Genomic DNA, 10,869 nt, shown 5'->3' with positions numbered 1-10,869 from the left:
TATATACACAATGTTAAATCTCATCCTATATTAAATACGATGCACAATTCCATTATGAAATCTCGTGGTGAAAATTGAATTCGTTTATTATCAATTACACTTACTTTCATTTTTACTTCCACACTACACTCGCGAGTAGATATTATATAACGATATTCTACAATATATCTATTTTAATGATTTGAGTCACATTAGACAACATCTTTTTCTTTTACCACATTCATATTCGCACTTGTTTTCCGTATGTGTGATTGTTTTTATCTGTGCATAGTCTATATCTTCTAAAACTAGCTAAATATCTTCTGTCAAAATTTAATATGTTTTATAACACTTCTTGTATTTTCTTCGATTATCTTTCCTATATTAATTGCCAACAAGTTGTAATTTTAGCTGAGCAATGAATTTTACGATTTTATAGATTTTAGGAATAACATAAAATACTTGCAAATTTTTGTTACACAAAATATGATAATGTTGAATAACAAGCACATCGAGTACAAAGGGTTAATATATAATTTAAAACAAATTCTATCATAGCGTATATAACATGCTTTAATTTTTGCACATCACATTAAAATTTTCAAATTGTTATCGAAATATCTATGAACGTAGAGTTATAAATCTGCATTTTTTTTATATTTTATTAGTCACTCATCATTGGTCGCCTCTTTTAAAATTAATAATCAGAACTCGTTTTAAAACATAATTTGATTAACATGAAATTAACTAATCGATTATATATATACATATATATATATATATATATATATATATATATATACATATATATATACATATATATATATATATGTGTGTGTATATATATATATGTATATGTATATATGTATGTATATATATATATATATATATATGTATATGTATATGTGTATATATATAATCTAACATTATTTCAGATAGCTTTATATCCTCTCTTTAATATTGCTCTCTTATATCAAAATAAAAAAAAAGAATGACATTTTCCTCCCAATAATTTGTCAAATTTAATTTATCAGATATTTCTGTTTTCAGATGTCAAATTACTCTCCTACTTTCTTACATTCATAACTATTTGCTTAATTTTTAATAATGTCATATATCTATATTATAATACATTATTTTCTGATTGTACAAGTAGCATATGATTTTTTATATATGCTAATCGTAGTAAGTATATCAGAAGAGAATAAATCCAAAATATTCGGTTGTTATTGATACCTTTTTTTATATGTGACTAATATAATAAACTTTAATTCGCTTAGAGAATAATGTAATAACATAATATATTAGAAAATTAATATAGTTTTTGCAGTAAAAAACTTAATATAATCTCACATAAATATTATGCATTTTTTTCATCAAGAAACATCTTTTATTTTATACACAAATTTTTAAATAAATTTTAATGTGACGAAACTTGTGGCAAGATATTTCTTTAAGAAATTTACCTTAGAAGCATGAATTGATTTCTTTTGGATTTACATCTTCCTATTTTCCAAGGAGCAATATTATTGCTTATCGCAACAAAAACATTAAGATATCAAACTAAAACTGAGAAGTGTACTTTGATTTGTATTAGAGAGCAATATATGATGAACCAACACCGATCAGTCTTGGAATTATAGTAACCAATAAAAAATACGGCCTTATACACATATTGCAAAATATATAAATATAGAATAACAACTAAAAAATACGTAACTATTATGTGGTAGTCGATAGTCATAATATTAGTCCATAGGCCCTTACATAGAATATTGAACGCAATTCATACGAGCTGTTCTCATACTTATATAGAGTCAAACAATGTGCAAGAACCTGCACACTTTTTATGTAAAATAGATATTGTAAAAAAAAATTCTTTACAACCAACGACATGTAAAAGTGCTCAATATCTTTGTAAGTATGAATTGGATTAATTAGTTTTATATAATAATTATACTATTAGTTGGCAAACGTGTTTCTTCATTGCATAGTTTCGCAAGAACTATTCAAGAATTGTTTTGTGACATATATTATAATAGTTTATCTTTATTAAAAATTTGTTATTAGCTTAAGATAATGAAAGTCTCAAGTCACTGGACTTACACAGCATGCAAATGTTCACAAACATAGCACGTAACGTAATAAAATCCCAACCCTGTATAATCAAGATTGCTTGATAATACGATATATAAACAACAATTTCTGTTTCTCTCTTTCTCTATTTAATCCTTAGATACCTTTGCGGGATGTTTTTTTTTCCACAAAATTTGTTTGAAATATGCTAATTTTAATATACAATTATTTTATTATAAAATATTAAGAAAATCTTTAATAATCTTATATAATTTGTTAATCCTGAAATACAAATATATGTATTTGTTTTCATTAAAATTAACAAATAAATAATACAATTAACATGCAACACACATGACCGATAAAAGAATTAATGTATATACAAATGTACCCATGTTTTTAATTTCAAAATTGTTATAAAATAACAAAATTAAATGGAATAAAATATATTGAAATATATTGATAAAATATATATGATGAAATATATATTGATGAAATATATTGATAAAATATATTGATGAAATTGTTCTCTAGAATACCTTGCATGTAATATTTTTAAATACTTGGATATCTAAGGATTAAAGTGCTTTCCATCAAATTAAACTAAATCACATATTAAAGTAATATTATCATCATACTTTATCATGCACGTATCAAATGTAGCGATGAATTCCTTAGAAATAAAAATATCTCGCAGTCAATAACAAAAAATTAATGATATATAACAGCATTTCAATAAAAAAGAGAAAGGAAACTTTAGATATAATAAAAGTTACTTATCTAGAATTAAACTGCACGGATGACAGAGTTAATAACGCCTCCGATTTTTATTCTACACGTATGGCAATGCTTAAAGTGTGTTATTGTAAGACACTTTCGGATATATAAAAAAGACGATGGGCAAAATCAGTATGATAAATAAAAATTAATAAAGATAATCAATTTTCTTATTGAAAGAATGTTATATATACGCGTCGACTGCAATGATGGAATTAAATCATCGTTGAGTCTGAAACACTAAATAAACTACATATAAAGATTTTTATTTGATTTTATCAATGTATATATATCTGTACACAAATTTTTAAATATGGTTTAATGTAAATTATTTATGTGTTAATTGTATGTTTTTCGAATCATTGAACAATAGTAACATTTTCATCTAAATATTAATAAACATAGCTCAAAATTCGCCCTAAAAGTGTCGATAAGTTTTTCTTAATGATAATTAATATTAATATAAATAATAATAAATTTGTTCCAATTATTTATCATTAATCTTATTAAAAAAATAATTTGATTTCTCCTTTCTGCGAATTTTAATCACGTTCAACATTTTCTATCACTTTAAAAAAACAAAACTATTACTATCATACTTAGCGATTCAAAAAACATAACATTACATGTATAATTTAAATTACACTTTAAAAAAAATCAGTTTTTTTCAGGCATTTTTTTTCGTCCTCTGTTTTTAGTAATAATATTTAAAAATGTGTATATAATATTTAAAAATGTGTACATATGTATACATTTATACGAAATCAAATAAGTCATGATAGTAGACTCACTGTTTCAGTTTCAATATGACTTAATCCCATCATTGTCGTCGGCGCATGTACGCCACATATTCGTTACATGTCCCTCGTGCATGAATCACACGAACGAGTACTCAGATTGAGTACAGTAAAACGGTCGACGTCATGTGTCGATCACCGCTAAATAATCTTAACTAAATTCTTTAGTCCCGAGTAATTGTAGCTATAATTTCGAGAAAGGACAGCAAAAATCGCCAGCAAATCAGTTAGCAAACATGTTCCTGGGAATTCATGCTGTACCCAGTTAAGGTGCTTGAAACTAGATTCAATGCTGACGTCATGTTGTAATTTCTCGCGACGAGTTAATATATATTTAGAGTGTTTCGTGCATGCACGGGCACAAAACAGTGTTCGTAGCTTGCCGAGATATTATATCGAGATCTCGATACCTGATTAAAGCGTAAAAATATAATCCCAGTCTCTGAACACTTGCTATTAAATTTCGCGCATAAGTACAGCGCGCGGGGCAAACTCGGGATCGGATTGTCCAATTCGTCTCACGACTGCGACAAGAAAAAAGTGTATATAGTAGATGATCCTTATTTAATTTTCGGTATTTACAGGCTCGCGCGCGTGATGGATTCGCACATGCTTGTTGTGATTGGACTTGGTGCCGCTGGACTTGCCGCAGATGTGACACGTGTACGGTCGCGCGCCCGAGTGCACCCGCAGATGCTCCTTGAGATAATAGGAGCGATGGAAGGTCTTATTGCATACGTCGCACGTGTACGCCTTGTTTTCCTCGTGCTCCTTGACATGCCGTAGACAATTATATTTGCGAATGAACTGCGCGCCGCAATAGTTGCACGTATACGGACGCACGTTACGGTGGGAATTCATGTGCGCCGTGTAGTCGCTGTGACGATAAAAGGCCGCACTGCATTGATTACACTTGAACGGTTTGGTACTGCGTGCCGCGTGCGTCCACTTGTGCAACTGCAGATTCCACTTAGTGCTGAACGCCTTGGAGCATACCTGACACTCGTACGGTCGTTCACCGTTGTGAACACGCATGTGCACCGCCAACGACGATCGTAGATAGATACACTTGCAAATAGGACATTCGACATTCTCGCTTTCGCGCTGCGCATCAGGAACGAATCGGCGATTGTGAGCGCGACGCATGTGACGCGTCAGACTGGCCATGTGGATGAATCGCTCGTTGCAATACGTGCATGCCTTGGGCTTTTCGTCGTGTGTCTCCTTGTGCCAGGCGAGCTTCTTCTTCGTGTGAAACACTTCACCGCAGTGACATATATAGTCTTTGAGTTTTTTCTTAATGTTGAGGTGATGCCGGTTCTTATGCTGCGTCAAATTCGAATACCTGCGGAAAGTCTCGTTGCACAAACTACACTTGACAGGCGCGTTGCCGGTGTGGCCGTTGGTATGTTCGTCCAGTTTTTGCTTGGTAAGGAACGCCTTGTCGCACACAGTGCACGGAAACGGTTTGATGCCCAAATGCCGCTTCATATGCAGCTTGAAATTTTGCTTTCGGTAAAAATACTTACCGCACTGTCCGCATTCCAACGGGTGTATCTTCAGGTGGGCGTTGAACAACAACACTGACGGGAACTCCTCATTGCATATCTGGCACTTGGCGTTCTCGCGTATGCGTTTGTTCACCTCAGCTAGATGCATACGCCGATGATGTATCTGCAGAGATTTTTCGCTGCTAAATCGTTGGCTGCATATCGCGCAGGTCACCTCGATGCTCGATGGTATCACCAGATTCTCGCCAATCTTTTGATCGCCCTCAGCCTTGGTCAAACCATCCGCTCCAGGTTGCGACGGTGGTGGTTGTAGCTGATGCAGGAGTGGCTGTTGATGATGGTACATCTGTTGCATGTGCAGACCCGGCACAAATATATCGTCGAACACATTCACGCGATTGTCAAGCAATTTGATGTCCTTCATCTCCGGCTGATCCAACTGATCTCTGCTACTACTGGGCACTGCTTCCTTATGTACCGTTGTACTATGAACTCTGCGCTCTTTTGGACAATCGAATACTTCGTTACAGTGAGAACACTTGAACGTCCGTTTGGTCGGTGTCTTCCGGTCTCGATCCAGGAACAGACTCGAAGTGAAGTGCGTGGCCAACGATCTACTATCCAACAACGGGCCGCTGATCTCGTTGTCAGATCCTTCTGATTCTTCCCAGCTTTCTCGTGCCAACAGATCGTAAGAGGTGGACATGCGCGAAGATTCTTGACCCATGTACAGCTACAAGAAAAAATATATTAAGAATAAATTTATATATGTGTATAATTTTTTAATATATGTTTATTGTAACTATTATTAAATTTATCATTATTAAATTTGCATATAAATTATTTTCCAGAAAATATTAATTTTTTTTTATGATTAACTTGTACAATATATATGATGGTATAATAAAATAATTTCATTAATACTTTTTCAAAATACATTATATGTGTATTATTTTAAATATTAATTACAATGTAAATAAAATAAAACATTCAAATATAAATTTTATAATAACAATAATAATAATAATTTCATAATAGTTGCACAATAATTTTAAATAATAATGTAAAATCTTTTCATTATATTATTTTCTTAATAATTCATTTTAAAATTAATACACAAAGTATAACTTTTCATTATTTCATAACTCTGCATATTTTAATAATAATATGTAATATTTAACATTTAATCGTTTATTATTTATATAAAGAGAGATATTATAAAATAAATAAAAATTAATAAATACAATTTCTTTATATATTACGATTGCTGATATTGTATGTATATATTTATGTTAGAAAAATCTGTAGACTAAGATATAAGCCGCAAAATGTTCAACAAACAATTTATGTAATCTTTCTTTGCAGAAATGATCGCAAATGTCGAATATCATTATATATGCACATAATATTATATACACACATTTAAAGAGTCTCGACTCTATATGAAAATATTTGAAGATAATACACGTAACACAAACCTGCCATGCAGACGGCTCTGTGCATCCATTGCTCTCTTGTTCGGACAGTTCACCTCTAGGCGGCATGGTCTCATCGGCACGCATATTAATACTTTTGACTTCTTCATCAATACCTATTGCACCCTCGCTACTTGCCATAGATTGCTGACTGGTCGCACTAACCGCTTTCTGGGACGAATCGCTTATAAATGTACTAGGAACTAATATTTGTAATCCTTCAAATTCAAAGACGTTTATCGGTCCGGCATGGGCGTCCTCATTTATGTTGAGCAATTCCATCGATTGCTTCGGCATCAACGTAGATTTGGTAGAATGAAAGCTCTTGGATTCAGTGCTGGTTGTAGGATTAATCGATTCAGACAAGTTTAAGAGATTTTGCGTCTTGCTCGTCGCGGAATATGACTCTTGCATCAAGACGGGTGGCTGCGAGTGCATCACAGGGAATGAACTAACGTGTTCGGTTATCACTGACTGCTGATACGTATAACTATTACTACTACTCGATTCCTGAACTTTTTCATTATTTTCGCACAATGTCGCGCGCGTCTCCTGATGCTGATGATCAGTCTTAATCTTCTCTTCGATTTGAGAACAGTCAATCGGATCTTTCTCTGCAATATTATCTACAATATTATTATCTACAGCATTACTGTCCTCGTCGTGACTTACGCAATCACTGTCCACATGATGAAACGAATGTATGGATGTGGGTGAACATGGTTTGCTGAGATCCTTCCTAACTCTTAACACGGAAATCCCGCTGATCGTGGACAATGGTGTGTGCGATCTGACGCCGCATTCCGCGAAAGGCGTATGCGGACTGGGAATCTCCTCGATCTCCATGTCCGCCTCGTCGAAGTTATCCTCCTCGTCAATCTTCTCATCCTCATCGATATCCACATCGTCGTCATCGTCCTCATCCTCCTCCTCGTCCTGCATAGCCGCCGCGTCGTCAAAGCCACCACGATGATGATGATGATGATGATGATGATACGGGCTGAGATTCTCGCAGGATCCGAGCTCCGATCGCGCGCTATAACGACGCGCCACGGTCTTGCGGCACTTCTTCCTCGTGACGGGGGACGGGGGTGCTGAAAAACTATGCTTATACTTATACAAATTTTTCTCTAACATTTTCAAACCGTCATCTATTTTCGAGCACTCTGTATTGTACGACAAATACCGACAAGTTTTTTCTAGCGTTCTCAGTTCGTTATCTACATAATCATTCGGGCACCATGTATTGTTATCTTCTTGTATATCAGGCAATATGTGATCCTTGTCGTGAGGGCCTAGAATTGTCACTACGGTATCGTGAATTACAGTCTCCTCCCTATCCGATTTCTCCCTCGCATCCATTAATCTCTCCCGATCATTCGATGAACTATTTTCTTTTTGAAGCGAAGCGCTATTCAGCTCCGTCTCCATTATGGTTATCAAGTTTTCCAGCTTTTCTACCGAATTAAGCTCGGGTTGAATAGAGTCCTTCAATACGTCTGGAATCGCTATTGTATCCCGCGACGATGAAACGTTATTGCTGACACTTAAAGTGCTGTTGCGGCTTGCCGGTCTTTCGTCGCTCATCATTTCCGATTCGCGCTCACATGTCATAGAGTCAACATCACTCGTTGCATTAGTTTTCCTATTGGATATACTCACGTATCCTTCTTGCATAACCTGTTGCGCAAACTGTTGTGTTTCAGGTTGTTCAAATGTTACAGATTTACACTGCAAGTCCACGGTGGAAATATTATTCGATGGCTCCTCATCCTCCATGTCCGGCAGTACACTCTCCACTTTATCGTCATTGGTATTTATGGCGCAAGCGATTGTGATGGATCTAGGAATAGCGTTATACCCGTGCTGCACTGTACCTTCACCAGGCGACGCGGTAGTCTGCATCTGCTGTCCTCTATGATCGATCGGCAACGCATTGTTGTCGCTCTCCTCCTGTCTGACGGATGCGTCCTCGTTTTGCAGCACAGGCGAGGCTGGAAGATTCACATCCGGCATAACTTGCCCGGATTCAGGCTCGGTATCAGGCAATATCTCAGGCAGGATCTGCTTCGGCTCGGGACTATTTACAGGAATTGCCAGGGCGGCTCTGACATTGTTCTCCCCGGCCATGGTGACCACTGGTCGAATCCTCGCGGCGCCCGGGATAGCTGCAACTGGTGAGATCATTTGGACGGTGGGTATTTGCTGCTGTTGGTACATACCATACGGATTGTACAGCATCTGCATCATCTGATTGGCCTGCGGTGCCATCGCATACTGCGGTATCATCATGGTCCCATTGTTGACAAATTGTTGATAGCTGAACGAGGTGAACTGCGGTGGCATCATGGTACTTATGGGAGGACATTCGAAGATGGGTCCTATGGGATACGGCGAATGAGCGGAGGAAATGTGAGCGGAATTCTGTGACACTTGGGGCGACGCTTGAGGCGTCTGAATAGAGGTAGGGGTTTGCTGTGAAGCTTGCGGTTGCAGCGATACCGGTAGTGATGTCGCCGGGGTAGTTTGCTGCTGCTGCTGTTGTTGTTGTTGTTGTTGATGCTGCTGCTGTTGCTGTTGCGTCTGAGTCGAGGAGGCGCTCGCCTTGATGAGAGCATCTATAACCTGTTCCTTGGGATGGGTATCCAGATGCTTCTGCAGACTAATACCCTCGCGCAGGTACAAAGTACACACGGGACAGGCGACGGCCCCGACGGGCGTTCCCGCACCGCTGTTGAGCTCCATCATTTCCTACAAACGAGTCGCTATTTTTTTTTTTTTTTTCTTTTTCTCCCCTTCCCTTTACAAAGCGTCGCGTATAATCCAAACCAGCGGAACTCTAGAGTGGAAGAACGTCGTACAACACGTCGACGAGCCGACACAATGAACAGATCTTCTTCCTTACCGTTGGCATCTGCCTCTCGTACACGGATTCTCGTAATCGCGATCGTTGCGGGCCTCCTCCGTCGCACCTCTCCTCGTGATGACGAAACCGAATATAATCGTCGCCGGGGCGGCCGTCTCGCGTCACATCTCGTCGCTCATCAGGCACGCGGCCACCGCGACGCACGGCACAGCTGCACGACAACACCGCTGTGCCCCAAAAATATCGACGTCCATGGCTGTCCCCCGTAACGCCTGACGGCCGTATTGTCGGCGGTGCGAGCTCAGCGCGTGCTATCGCCGATTGCCCGATGAAGAACAGCGGCGGCGGTGGCGACACTGGCTCGCCAGACAAATCGATATCCTGTTAAATCGCCAAGCCAGCCACCCCAACCTGCCTCTGCCTCTGCCTGCGCTTATTAAATTACACCTGCCTGCACGCGGCGCGGCCGACGCGACACGACACGGGCAGCAACGACGACGGACGGTGTGGGTGTGTGTGTGTGTGTCGGGATCGCGATCACTCTCCCGCGGCGCGCACACACGTCACTTCGCCCCCGCACGGCTGGCCCCCCTTACGGCAGGCGATTATCGCGACGGCATGTTCCTCGACACGGCCCCGAAAACACAACAGAAAACAGCGACGGGCGATGATAATCCGCCGCCTGGGAATGGGAGCAACAAGAGCTACCGAAGGATACCATGTGGCGCCTCCCTGCGCCTCCGGATCCACCCGTGGCCCTCTATGTATAGTCGTGCGAGACACCTGTTCCCCGAGCTTATCGACGGAACCCCACGGACAAATAATGCGCGCGCACGCGCAATGACACGCGCGTCAACTGTCAACTGTCAACGTCGAGTGATACCAACCTTGCGAGTTTGGGGTTAGGTTAGGATTGGATTGTAGGATTTTGAGGTTCATCGAGCCACGTTACGTTACTTATCGCGTTCAAAATGAAGTAGATATGTACTTGAAATTTTTAGTAATCGAGAGAGATGCCAGACAGTACGATTAATGCGGCTGAAAAAAGATTAAATCGTAGATTAAGAGATTAGGTTGAGGTTAGGTTAGATGAGATTAGGATTAGGTGTGTCCCGAGGAAACTACATCCAATCGCATATTTTATTATAGTTTCTTTTTATGAAAGAGAAAAAGAGAGAGAGAGAGAGAGAGAGAGAGAGAGAGAGATACGATACAGAAATTGATGGGCATTTTTAAATGGAGATAGATCTTTAGATCTGTTCGTTTAATTGTTTTTTATGGCGGTATCTCTTGTATTTAAAATAAAACAGATATATATAAAATTTTTTTTTGTAAAAATTGTGTGCTGAGAGAAAGGTGCATTTAAAACGAACAGATATATGTGTGCA

At 38.2% G+C, this 10,869-nt stretch overlaps 1 protein-coding gene across 1 annotated transcript; it reads right to left on the bottom strand.

The window, feature by feature from the left end:
* Positions 1-916: 916 nt before the first annotated feature.
* Positions 917-10,705, bottom strand: LOC126855792 (uncharacterized). Its single transcript, XM_050603741.1, has 3 exons — positions 9,521-10,705; positions 6,619-9,366; positions 917-5,873 (listed from the first exon to the last, which is right to left on the bottom strand). The coding sequence occupies exons 1-3, from the start codon at positions 9,527-9,529 to the stop codon at positions 4,194-4,196; spliced, it is 4,437 nt and encodes a 1,478-aa protein (XP_050459698.1). The 5' UTR covers positions 9,530-10,705; the 3' UTR covers positions 917-4,193.
* Positions 10,706-10,869: the final 164 nt, after the last annotated feature.

Source organism: Cataglyphis hispanica, chromosome 17, assembly GCF_021464435.1.
Source record: "Cataglyphis hispanica isolate Lineage 1 chromosome 17, ULB_Chis1_1.0, whole genome shotgun sequence".
NCBI lineage: Eukaryota > Metazoa > Arthropoda > Insecta > Hymenoptera > Formicidae > Cataglyphis > Cataglyphis hispanica.
The sequence above is the reverse complement of the archived record's forward strand: the minus strand, read 5'-3'. Positions and strand labels throughout refer to the sequence as shown.

What these genes read in the sequence shown, in the direction of transcription:
- LOC126855792 (XM_050603741.1), bottom strand. An exon ending in CAGAGCCGTCTGCATGGCAG is followed by an intron (nt 5,874 to 6,618) that starts GTTTGTGTTACG and finishes TTTTTCTTGTAG; the next exon opens with CTGTACATGGGTCAAGAATC.